General features: G+C 45.1%; 1 protein-coding gene across 2 annotated transcripts in view; it reads left to right on the top strand.

Annotated features, from left to right (window-relative positions):
* Window positions 1-3,686: 3,686 nt before the first annotated feature.
* NUP205 (nucleoporin 205) overlaps window positions 3,687-12,991 on the top strand; it is a 93,503-nt gene continuing 84,198 nt past the window's right edge. The window contains exon 1 of one of the 2 annotated variants that reach the window (XM_055284133.2): window positions 3,687-3,995. In XM_055284133.2, the coding sequence (XP_055140108.1) occupies window positions 3,968-3,995 (28 nt within the window). In that variant the 5' untranslated portion in view covers window positions 3,687-3,967. The remainder of the gene's footprint in view (window positions 3,996-12,991) is intronic. The other variant, XM_055284132.2, reaches the window with a different exon arrangement.

Genomic DNA, 12,991 nt, shown 5'->3' on the forward strand with positions numbered 1-12,991 from the left:
ATGTGTTTTTTTGTTTTGTTTTGTTTTTGTTTTTGTTTTTTTTGAGACGGAATCTCACTCTGTCACCTAGGCTGGAGTGCAGTGGTGCGGTCTCGGCTCACTGCTAGCTCTGCCTCCCCGGTTGATGCCATTCTCCTGCCTCAGCCCCCTGAGTAGCTAGGACTACAGGTACCCACCACCACACCTGGCTAATTTTTTGTATTTTTAGTAGAGATGGGGTTTCACCATGTTAGCCAGGATGGTCTCGATCTCCTGACCTCGTGATCCGCCCGCCTTGGCCTCCCAAAGTGCTGGAATTACAGGTGTGAGCCACCGTGCCCAGCTGTATTTTTTTCTTTTTTTTGAGACATAGTTTCACTCTTCTTGCCCAGGCTGGAGTGCAATGGCACGAACTCAGCTCACTGCAACCTCTGCCTCCCGGGTTCAAGCAATTCTCCTGCCTCAGCCTCCCTAGTAGCTGGGATTATAGACATGCACCACCATGTCCAGCTAATTTTGTATTTTTAGTAGAGACGGGGTTTCTCCATGTTGGTCAGGCTGGTCTTGAACTCCCGACCTCGGGTGATCTGCCCGTCTTGGCCTCCCAAAGTGCTAGGATTACAGGCGTGAGCCACCGTGTCCAGTCATGTTTTTTTTTAATTTAAAAATCACTTTCAGGCCGGGCGCAGTGACTCATGCCTGTAATCCCAGTGTTTTGGGAAGCCGAAGTTAAGAGTTCGAGACCAGCCTGGCCAACATGGCAAACCCCTCCCCCCATCTACTAAAAATGTAAAAACTAGCCTGATGTGGTGAAGTGCACCTGTAATCCCAGCTACTCAGGAGGCTGAGGCACAAGAATCGCTTGAACCTGGGAGGTGGAGGCTGCAGTGAGCCAAGATTGCGCCACTGCACTCCAGTGACAGAGTGAAACTGTGTCTTGAAATAAATTAATAAAATAAAATAAAAAATAAAAATCACCTTGGGAGTCCATGAAAGGAAGATCAGATGGAAATAAGAAAGACAAATGAGAAGGTTATTGCAAAATACCAAGTTTAAGAAGATGAGACTTGAACAATGGCATAGAAAGCAGAGAAGAGGAAAAGGGTTCCAGAAATATTTGTGAGGTAGAATGAACAGGATTTGACAATTGAAGGAAGAATACAGAAGGAATCCCAGGTTTCCGATTTTGGCAACTGGGTGGATACAGGTGGCAGAGTTTTAGGGGAAAAGTGATCATTTACATTTCAGACATGTTGGTTTTGAAATGCCTGAGTGACAATCAATACAGATATGAAGTAGACAGCTGGTTCTACAAATATGAAGCTCAAGAGAGAGGACCGGACTAGAGATACAAACACAGAATTCATCAGCAAGCAGGTGGTAGTAAGAAACCATAAGATGTCCCAGAGAAAGCATGTAGAATGAAAAGGACAGAAACTAGAGATGACTATAGGGGAAGAGCTAGATTTAGTGGGTAGAACAGGAAGAGAAGTCCACGTAAAACACTAAAAAAGAACTGGAGAGAGAGGAGGAAAACCAGTATCAGTGGTGCCCCAGTAGCCACAGGATAATATAATTTTCTTTCTTTTTTCTTTTCTTTTCTTTCTTTTCTTTCCTCTTTCTTTCTTTCTTTCTTTCTTTCTTTCTTTCTTTCTTTCTTTCTTTCTTTCTTTCTTTCTTTCTTTTTTCTTTCTTTCTTTCCTTCTTCCCTTCCCTTCCTCCCTCCCTCCCTCCTTCCTTCCTTCCTCTCTCTCTCTCTTTCTTTCTTTCTTTCTTTTTTTTTGAGACAGAGTTCTTACTCTGTTACCCAGGCTGGAGTGCAATGGCACGATCTCGGCTCACTGCAACCTCCGCCTCTGGGGTTCAAGCGATTCTCCTGCCTTAGTCTCCCAAGTAGCTGGGATTACAGAAGTCTGTCACCACGCCCAGCTAATTTGTATTTTTAGTAGAGACAAGGGTTCACCATGTTGGCCAGGCTGGTCTCGAACTCTTGACCTCAGGTGATCCTCCCACCTCAGCCTCCCATAGTGCTAGGATTACAGGCGTGCGACACTGCGCCCGGCCTATAACTATCATAATTCAGAAAAGTGCCCATGGAATTTGATGACTGATAACTGGTAAACATACCAAGAGCAGTTTTAGAAGGGCTTATGATGGCAATATCCCAATTGCTATGAATCGAAGAAGCCTGTGAGAGAATGCTCGTAAAGTGTAATGATGGGCAAAGAGGAGTTGCTGGAAGTTAAAGAGTTACTTTATAGAAAGCGAAGTTATCTACTGAGAGGGAAGTGTGTGGGCTTAAAAAGTGCGTGTGGAGAGGGAAAGGCTCGTAATAGTTGTGCTGAGAGAGAAATCTTTGAATGCCACTTCCTGTCAAGTTCCTGCTCAGTATTCTTCTCAGTTTCATGATAAACTTCTTGAAAAATTCCTTTGCCTTTACTTTCTCTCTTCCCCACTTCACTCCTTAAAACTACTTTAATTGTAGTTTGGCATTTGTCTCTATATAACAATGACTTTTAGAAAAAAATCACCAGTGACTTTTGTGTTTCAAACCTAATGTACATTGTGTCACTTGATATTATTTGTTCAAAAGAATAAATGTTCTGTTCTGGATATTCTTTTTTTTTTTTTGAAATGGAGTCTCACTCACTCTGTTGCCTAGCCTGGAGTGCATGGTATGATCTCAGCTCACTGCAACCTCCACTTCCCGGGTTCAAGGGATTCTCCTGCCTCAGCCTTCCGAACAGCTGGGGTTACAGGTGCGTGCCGCCGTGGCTGGCTAATTTTTGTATTTTTAGTAGAGACGGGGTTTCACCATCCTGGCCAGGCTGGTCCCAAACACTTGACCTTAAGTGATCTGCCTGCCTTGGCCTCCCAAAGTGCTGGGATTACAGGCATGAGCCACTGCGCCCTGCCAGTTCTGGATATTCTTAACATACTCTATGCTTTTGTCTAAATTATTTGATTCTGATTTCCAACAGTGAAATGGGAATGATGGAGAGTTGATACAATGAGATTGTAACACACATGGAGCGTCTCTGACATAAATAGCTATAATCATATCATTTTCCCAATAGAATGGTTTGCAGGGATTAAATGAGATAATGGCTACAAAATTCTTAATACATAGCTGTAAATAGCAATGATTATTTATATTTTAGTTTGAAAATCAGCAAACTAAAATTTAACAACTGGAGAAAGAGAGTTCAGCTACTTTGGGTGCTCAGGTAGAAAAATACTTGGTGATTATGAAATGATATGCCTGGAATTTGTTTCAAAATAATCAGGGGCGGGGGATGGGGAGGGTAGGGTGTTGGGGTGGTAAGGGTGGTTTGGGGCTGCCGTGGTGGGAAATTGGCCAGGTTATTGATGCTGAGTGTTTGCTATTCTAATTTTGTATTCGTTTGAAAATTTTATAGTTAAAATTATGATTTGTTTCGCTCTACGCAACTATGTTGACACAATATATTTTGTAAACTGAAATGTCACGGAAACTTAGTTTGTAACCGGTCAATGGCTTATTGAGATCTAGACACTTCACACCTTACTTCGCTCCTCACTGTAAGGAAGATTTAACTTGAAACGGAGATAATGATTTGAATTTACGGCTTTTATAATGTCATAAATAGGCGTCCTTTTAATAACTACTCTCAATATCTTTTTCTATTCCACTTTACTTTTTCCTCTCCACTTAACCAACTCATCAGTAGAAAGAAACTACAAGTCCCAGGATGCACTACAGGATGGACGTCGGATCGAGGACCTCGTGTCTCTGAAGTGGTTGCCCTCGCCTTATTTGAATGGGAATAATCCCAATGAAAACTGATGTTTGTGACCCAGAGCAGATTCTGGAGCCTTTTGTACGCCTGGGACGGCCCAGCGTGGAGGGGACAGCGTGGTGCCTTTTTGTTCAGGCTTCCCTCAGGGCAGCCTCACCCTTTCCTGGGGCCTCCAGGCGGCAGAAGGACTCTGTTAGTGCGCCTCTAAGATGGCGACGCCTTTGGCGGTAAATTCGGGTAAGTGTGGCCAGACAGAAAACAGACGATTGAGCTGAGCGATGACCAGGTCTTCAGGGAGAGATGAGACCGTGGGGTTTCTCGGTGTCTAGGACCCCACCTATGTGCGGTGCCTGCTTTTCCCTAATTCTGGGCCTAGAGTCCCACCCCTCCCCAGTTTGAATGGCGCGCGTCGATGCTGCGGCTCCAGCCCTTAAGTTGGGGTTTGAGATTCCGGGCAGTGAGGCTTGGGCCGCTGGACCCAGGTGTGTAATCTCTCACAGCCCAGGGCTGAGCCTGGCCCCGCTCACCCCCAAGTTCCACTGTGCGTCTGTGGTCCAGATTTCGCCGGAATACGCGTCAGGTCTTCGGCAGTGAAGCCAGAGGAGCCTAGATATTTTCCAGCCATGAGCAGAAGCTGCAAGAAGGCGTCAGAGTTCTTATAGGGTGGGGGATCTTGCAGGCAGCGAATACTCCCTATTATGAAGTCGGCCATCTGCAAGGTGGTCAGGAAGAGGGTGGCGGGACTTCAGCGGACGTCTCCTAACTCTGCGGATGTGGTTGGGCCCTGGATGTTCTTGTACCTTTGGAGCTGTAGATTTTCGGGGTGGAATTGAATCTAGAAAGTAGTAAAGGAACTCTGGAAGATTTGGGGTGGATCCTCTTTTGGTGATTCTCAATTCGGGCGGTACCGCCCTCCAGTGGTGTTTGAATGAGTGAGCGCATTTTGATTGTCGTATTTCCTGGGGTACGCGGCTGTCGCATAGTAGGCGGGGCAAGGATGCAGAAAGTCCTTCATGGGCAGAGCAGTCCGGGAAAATAATTTGGCGCTTAGAATGTTAATGCCTCGATTGAGATGCTCTAAACTTCGCGGGCAAGAGTAAGAGTATATCTGTGTGGTAAATCCTTGTAAGAATCTCACTGAAAAGGACTCTTTTCTGGGTGCATTTTCTGTTTCTTTACAGTCATTTTTTTAAAGTATTGGTTCTGTTTTCCACAGGACTGATATTCTTGAAAAGTTGTCTAAATATGTTTTGTAAATCAAATCATTTCAGAAACGCTATGATATAATGAAGGCTATGTTTACTGAACACATACTATATCCCGGCATTGCACTTATTATCGTGCTTATCTCATTCAGTTCCCATTTATGCACCTTTGGAGTAGTTGCTGTTAAATACTCCATTTTACAGATTTGGAAATAGAGGCTTCATATAGTTACGTAATGTCCCCAGAGTTAAACATCTAATGATTCTAAGTCAGTCTTAGGTGCTTAAACTACTTAGTGCTACTACTTAAGCACAACCTAATTCATTTTATGATATTAGACGTATATATTAGAAGGTTAGTAATGAAGTTACATGCTTAATATTGCTGTCCTTCCTTCCCAATTAGATATGCTTAAAAGCAAGGGTTGCATGTTATACGTGTGGTTATATGTAATACATTTCTCTATTTTATTTGATTTTTAAATTTTTTCTTATTGAGATGGAGTCTTGCTCTGTCTCCCAGGCTGGAGTGCAGTGACGCGATCCTGGCTCGCTGCAGCCTCTGCCTCCCAGGTTGAAGCAATTCTCCTGCCTCAGCCTCCCGAGTAGCTGGGATTCCAGGCACGCCCCACCACGCTGGGCTAATTTTTGTATTTTTAGTAGAGGCGGGATTTCTCCACGTTGGCTAGGCTGATCTCGAACTGCTGTCCTCAAATGATCCTTCTGCCTTGGGCTCTCAAAGTGGTAGGTTTACAGGTGTGAGCCAGTACGCAGGGTATATACATTTCTTTTCCTTTTTTTTTTTTTTTTTCTTGTTTTGAGATGGAGTCTCACCCTGTCCACCCAGGCTGGAGTGCAGTGGCATGATCTCGGCTCACTGCAGCCTCCGCCTCCTGGGTTTGAGCAATTCTCCTGCCTCAGCCTCCGAAGTAACTGGGATTACAGGCACCCGCCACCATGCTTGGCTAGCCTGGCTATTTTTTTTTTTTTTTTTTTTTTTTGAGACGGAGTCTCACTCTGTTGCCCGGGCTGGAGTGCAGTGGCACGATCTTGGCTCACTGCAACGTCCGCCTCCTGGGTTCAAGCGATTCTCCTGCGTCAGCCTCCCGAGTGGCTGGGATTACAGGCGCCCGCCACTACACCCAGCTAATTTTTTGTATTTGTAGTAGAGAAGGGGTTTCACCATATTGGCCAGGCTGGTCTCGAGCTCCTGACCCCGTGATTCGCCCCCCTCAGCCTCCCAAAGTGCTGGGATTACAGGCGTGAGCCACTGCGCCTGGCCAATTTTTTTGTATTTTTAGTAGAGATGGGGTTTCACCATGTTGGCCAGACTGGTCTTGAACTCCTGACCTCAGGTGATCTGCCTACCTCGGCATCCCAAAGTGCTGGGATTACAGGCGCGAGCCCCTGTGCCTGGCCTATATACATTTCTTTAGTACATACTCGCCCTAAGCTATTATAATTATTAAACGAATCATTGGAGGGAAAAGGAGTTGCCAACAGCAGCAAAGAGTGTACATTGTATAATAAAGCCTTTTGGCCGGGCGCAGTGGCTCACGCTTGTAATCCCAGCACTTTGGGAGGCCGAGGCGGGCGGATCACGAGGTCAGGAGATCGAGACCACGGTGAAACCCCGTCTCTACTAAAAATACAAAAAATTAGCCGGGCGTGGTGGCGGGTCCCTGTAGTCCCAGCTACTCGGAGAGGCTGAGGCAGGAGAATGGCGTGAACCCGGGAGGCGGAGCTTGCAGTGAGCTGAGATCGCGCCACTGCACTCCAGCCTGGGCGACAGAGCGAGACTCCGTCTCAAAAAAAATAAAAAAATAATAAAGCCTTGTGTCAGGAGTGTTTAATTGGCAACTTAGGAAACATTTTTAAAAGCCAAGAGTCAGGAGGTAGTATTTTTAAAAAACTAAACGTCTTAGGGAAGGAACTCTTTCCATCAAGGAATGAATGTAGGGTTGAGTGGGTAAAGGAAATGTGTCATATACATGCAATATACATAATACATATACATGCATATACATAACATAACATATACATGCATATACATAGTATCCTTATGCAGCCTTAAAAAGGAAGGAAATCCTGTCACATAAAACAACGTGGATGAATCTTGGGGACATACTAAGTGAAATAAGCCAGTCACAAGACACAAATACTACATGATTCCACTTATATGAGGTATCTGAAGTAGTCAAACTCATAGAAACAGAAAGTAGAATGGTGGTTGCCAGGGGCTGGGAAAGGGGAAAATGGGGAGTTGTTTAGGGGGCATAGAGTTTCTATTTTGCAAGATGAGAAAAGCTGTGAAGATCTGTTGCACAGTGTGAACATACTTAACACTGCTGAACTGTACACTTAAAATTTGTTGAGATTGCGTTCTATGTTATGTGCTTCCTTTAAATTACAGTTTTAAAAAATCAAACATCTTAGAGTTATAAGGAAAAAATATAGAGATTGTAGAGTTCTAAGACCTATGGTTGGCCACGTGTGGTGGCTTATTCCTGTAATCCCAGCACTTTGGGAGGCTGAAGTGGGCAGATCACCTGAGGTCAGTAGTTCGAGACCAGCCTAGCCAACATGGTGAAACCCTGTCTCTACAAAAATACAAAAATTAGCCTGGCATGATGGCAGGTGTCTGTAATCCCAGCTACTCAGGAGGCTGAGGCAGGAGAATCGCTTTGAACACTGGAGGCGGAGGTTGCAGTGAGCCATGATCACGCCATTGCACTCCAGCCTGGGCGACAGAGCGAGACTCTGTCTCAAAAAAAAAAAACCTACGCTTGTATTTCAGCTGTATAACTTAACTAGTCTTGTGATCTGTATCAACCTGGCCGAGTACACTCACAGACTTGTGAATAAGCAACTATTAACACTGCTTGGCAGTCCTTCTGTGATAGTCTGGTCACCTCGTCCATTCACAGCAGTGACTACTTCAGACCCTTCTACACTCTTCAAATCTTTAACCTGCAACTAACTAAACCCCCAGACTTCTAGTTACAGAGAAAATAGGAGCCAACATGTATGAACTCCCTTTATGCACTCTCAAACCTACAAACCTAGGTGTGTCTGCATCCTTTTGAATCATTTTTCCTCTGTCTTCCTATCTAATGTAAATCCCACCCATCATGTTCTTCACCTGTTACCCCCTTTTTGTCTTGTATATTCCCTTCTCTCTCTTGCTCTTTCCTTTCTCTCCAGTAATGATCTCATGCCTCACTACACTTACTGTCCTCTTCCTAGTCAAACCTTTCAAAAGATTTATTAGTATTCACGGACTCCATCTCCCTCCCTCCCTCCCTCCCTCCCTTCCTTCCTTCCTTCCTTCCTTCCTTCCTTCCTTCCTTCCTTCCTTCCTTCCTTCCTTCTTTCCCTCCTTCCGTCCCTCCTTCCCTCCTTCCCTCCTTCCTTCCTTCCCTCCCTCCCTCCCTCTGCCCAGGCTGGAGTGCAGTGGTGCAGTCTCGGCTCATTGCAGCCTCCACCTCCCAAGTTTAAACGATTCTCCTGCCTCAGTCTCCCTAGTAGCTGGGATTACAGGCCTGAACCGCTATGCCCAGCCTACTGACTCCCTTTTCATACCTCCTATTCCTCCACCCATTCTGGTCTCTTCCATCCTTGTAAACAGCTCTCAATAGGTTTAACTTCTGTTTCTTGCAGTTCAGAAAGTTCCTTTTTAAAAAATTATTTTTTTATTTTGAGACAGGGGCTCATTCTGTCACCCAGACTGGAGTACAGTGGCGTGATCTCAGCTCACTGCAACTTCTGCCTCCCAGGTTCAAGAGATTGTCCTGCCTCAGCCTCCCCAAGTAGCTGGGATTACTGGCGCCCGCCACCACACCTGGCTAATTTTTGTATTTTTAGTAGAGATGAGGGTTTCACCATGTTGGCCAGGCTGGCCTTGAACTTCTGACCTCAAATGATTCACCTGCCTCGCCCTCCCAAAGTGCTGGGATTATAGGCACGAGCATAAAGTCCCCATGTTTTAAATCTTCATTTGGCTTGATCTTTTAGAGTAAAGACCAAAATCCCTTTTTTTTTTTTTTTTTTTTTTTTTTGAGATGGAGTCTGGCTCTGTCGCCAGGCTGGAGTGCAGTGGCGCTATCTTGGCTCACTGAAACCTCTGCCTCCCGAGTTCAAGCGATTCTCTTGCCTCAGCCTCCTAAGTAGCTGGGACTACAGGCGTGCGCCACCAAGCCCAGCTAATCTTTGTATTTTTAGTAGAGCAGGTTTTCACCGTGTTGGCCAGGATGGTCTTGATCTCCTGACCTCGTATCCGCCCGCCTCGGCGTCCCAAAGTGCTGGGATTACAGGCCTGAGCCACCGTGCCCAGCCATCAGAATTCTTTAATGTGGGCAAGTGAGCCCTGCGTGATGATCTTGCCAAACCCATTTTCTGTACTGCAGCTCTCTTGGCCTTTTGAGTTCTTTGACATGTCGCATTCCCTCTTGCCATGGAAACCCACAGGTTGTCCTCTTCCTGGAATGCCTGTCGGTTAACTACCACTTTTGTTCTTCAGATTTCAGCCTAGTTATCACTTCCTCATGGATAATTCTCTCCTCCTGCCTCTCTGGCTAGGTCAGATTCCCCTATTATGTTATCTCTTGCCCTGGCTACCTCTCCTTCATATCCTTCATATCCTGACCACAGTTGGATTTTATTTTATTTTTATTTTTTGAGATGGAGTCTTACTGTCACCCAGGCTGCAGTGCAGTGGCCTGATCTCGGCTCACTGCAGCCTCCGCCTCCCGGGTTCAAGCGATTCTCCTGCCTCAGCCTCCCTAGTAGCTGGGATTACAGGCACATGCCATCACGCCTGGCTAATTTTTTGTATTTTTGGTAGAGACGGGGTTTCACTGTGTTAGCCAGGATGGTCTTGATCTCCTGACCTCGTGATCTGGCCCGCCTTGGCCTCTCAAAGTGGTGGGATTACAGCATGAGCTACCGCGCCCGGCCAGATTTTACATTTATGTATGATTATGATTAATGTTTTTCCTCACTGCAGTGTAATCTTACCAATACCTCACACATGGTGAATGAGTGAGTAAATGTGATTTGCTGGAGGTATCCCTAAACATTAAGGAAAATAAGTGTATTTCTCAACTGACTAAACTACATGGTAAAAATATATATTTAGTAATTTTGAAAAATTTATAGTGTCCCTTCATTTGTAATCAGTAAAAAGATATTTACTGTAATCCCAGCACTTTAGGAGGCTGAGGAGGGAGGATCACTTGAGGCCAGGAGTTCAAGATAAGCCTGGGCAACATAGCAACACCCCAGTTCTACAAAAAATACAAAAATTAGCCAGGTCTGGTGGTGCATGCGTGCCTGTAATCCTAGCTACCGGAGAAGCTGAGGCAGGAGGTTGCTTGAGCCCAGGAGTTTGAGGCTGTAGTGAGCTGTGATTGCCTCACTGCACTCCAGCCTGGGTGACAGCAAGACCCTGTCACACAAAACAAACAAAAAAAGGTGTTTACTGAAATTGGTCAAACTCAAGACAGATTGAAGATAACTCTTTGTTGCAGCTACCTTTGGAGTTTTCTTTTCTTTTTCTTTTTTGAGACAAGGTTTCACTCTGTTGCCCATGCTGGAGTGCAGTGGCTCAGTCATGGCATACTACAGCCTCTACCCTCCGAGACTCAGGTGATCCTCCCACTTCAGCCTCATGAGTAGCCGAGACTATAGGCACAAGCCACCATGCCCAACAATTTTTTTTTTTTTTTTTTTTGAGACAGAGTCTTGCCCTGTCACACAGGCTGGAGTGCAATGGCACGATCTCAGGTCACTGCAACCTCTGCCTCCTGGGTTCAAGCAATTCTCCTGCCCCAGCCTCCCAAGTAGCTGGGATTACAGGTGTTAGCCACCACGCCCAGCTAATTTTTTTGCATGTCTTTAGTAGAGATAGGGTTTCACCGTGTTGGCCATGCTGGTCTTGAACTCCTGACCTTGTGATCCACCCACTTTGGCCTCCCAGAGTGCTGGGATTACAGGCGTGAGCCACTACGCCCGGCCTGTTTTTTTTTTTTTTTTTTTTTTTTTTTAAGTACAGACAGGGTTTTGCCATGTGACTAGCTACCTTGTCTGGCCCTTTGATGCTATGTTGACATTAATGACGAACTAAGTAGGCCAGTGTACCTGTTTTTTTATTGTCGAGTTTTTTTGTTTGTTTGGTTTTTGAGATGGAGTCTCACTCTGTCTTCCAGGCTGCAGTGCAGTGGTATGCTCTCGGCTCACTGCAACCTCTGCCTCCTGGGTTCAAGTGATTCTCCTACCTCAGCCTCCTGAGTAGCTGGGATTACAGGCACACGCCACCATGCCTGGCTAATTTTTTTTTAACCTTTTGTAGAGACAGGGTTTTGACATTTTGGCCAGGCTGGTCTCGAACTCCTGACCTCAAGTGATCTGCCCGCCTTGGCCTCCCAGAGTACTGGGATTACAGGTGTGAGCCACTGCAGCCGGCCTATTGTAGAGTTCTGACCTTTAATTGGATGCCTACCATTATTGGGGGAAAAGTTGGATTTTTCTCTACCATTCACTGAGCTTATTACACTAAATATGTATAGTACAAGGAAATTTATTAGTTTTTCAGAGGTCCTACTGTGTATTAATATTTAAAATGAAGGAGAGAAAATTAACTTTTGTCAGCACTTTATCAGATTTCTGAAATGTCTGTGGTAAGGTATATTTCAGATTTGCATAGGAGTCATCATTGATACCTTCCCTTTATACCCTATGCCATTTGATGACCAATTCTGAGTCCTTTCTGTTACTAAGAGACCTTTTCTTCCTCCTGTACTGCCCTCATCCTAGTTTAGGTTCCATTTTCTTATTTTTTTTTTTTTTTTTTTTTTTTTTTGAGATGGAGTTTCGCTCTTGTTGCCCAGGCTAGAGTGCAATGGCGCAATCTTGGCTCACTGCAAGCTCCACTTCCAGGGTTCAAGCCATTCTCCTGCCTCAGCCTCCTGAGTAGCTGGGATTACAGGTGCCTGCCACCATGCCTGGCTAATTTTATATTTTCAGTAGAGACGGAGTTTCTCTATGTTGATCAGGCTGGTCTTGAGCTCCCGACCTCAGGTGATCCTCCCACCTTGGCCTCCTGGTTCCATTTTCTTATAAGTTGCCTACTTACCTGTTATCCTTGTTTTCTTGACACTGCCTGTTCTAGTCCATCAACCACACTAGAACACCATTGTTCTACAATGCCAGTTTCATTTTGTCATCTACTACTGGAAACTTTGCCATTTACTAATAGGAAAAATTCCATCATGGCCCTGGAATCCAAGGCTGAAACCTATTCTATCCTTTGCAGTTAGAGAGAGGGCCAAGAAAATGATCCTGAGGGAAGTCAGCTAGTCACCAGGATGTAGGTCCTCATTTTGGCAGGCAGAGAAATATGATTTTTTTCAGTGTATCCAGAGTTGATTAGGTCCCATTCATTGATTATTCTCTAATCAAATTCAGAAAAGACAGATATGTAAACCAGTATGCCAGTTATTGCTCTTTTTTATTTTATTTGTTTATTTATTTGTTTTTTTGAGACAGAGCCTTGCTGTGTTGCCCAGGCTAGATTGCAGTAGTGTCATCTCGGCTCACTGCAACCTCTGCCTCCCAGATTCAAGCGGTTCTTGTGCCTCAACCTTCCTCGTAGTTGGATTTACAGGTGTGCATCATTGCGCCTGGCTAATTTTTGTATTTCCAGTAGAGACGGAGTTTCACCATGTTGGCCAGACTGGTCTTGAACTCCTAGCCTTGGCCTTCCGAAGTGCTAGGGTTACAGGGATGAGCCACCACCCCTGTCTGCCAGTTATTGCTCTTTAATGGGAAGTATGTCTGCATAGATACTCATGTTGCCTTGTCAACACATCCTTCATGCTAGAAATTTATATGTCGAGCTATATTTTTAATCAGAAGATTGGAAAGTGTGGGACCAAAGCAGGAGAAGCAAAGCAGGGAATTGGATGATCTCTCTTACGTAAGGAAGATCTAGACATGTAGATTCCCATTCTCTCACATCCCCACATCAAA

The sequence above is a fragment of the Symphalangus syndactylus genome, chromosome 6, assembly GCF_028878055.3.
Source record: "Symphalangus syndactylus isolate Jambi chromosome 6, NHGRI_mSymSyn1-v2.1_pri, whole genome shotgun sequence".
In the NCBI taxonomy this organism is placed as follows: Eukaryota; Metazoa; Chordata; class Mammalia; order Primates; family Hylobatidae; genus Symphalangus; species Symphalangus syndactylus.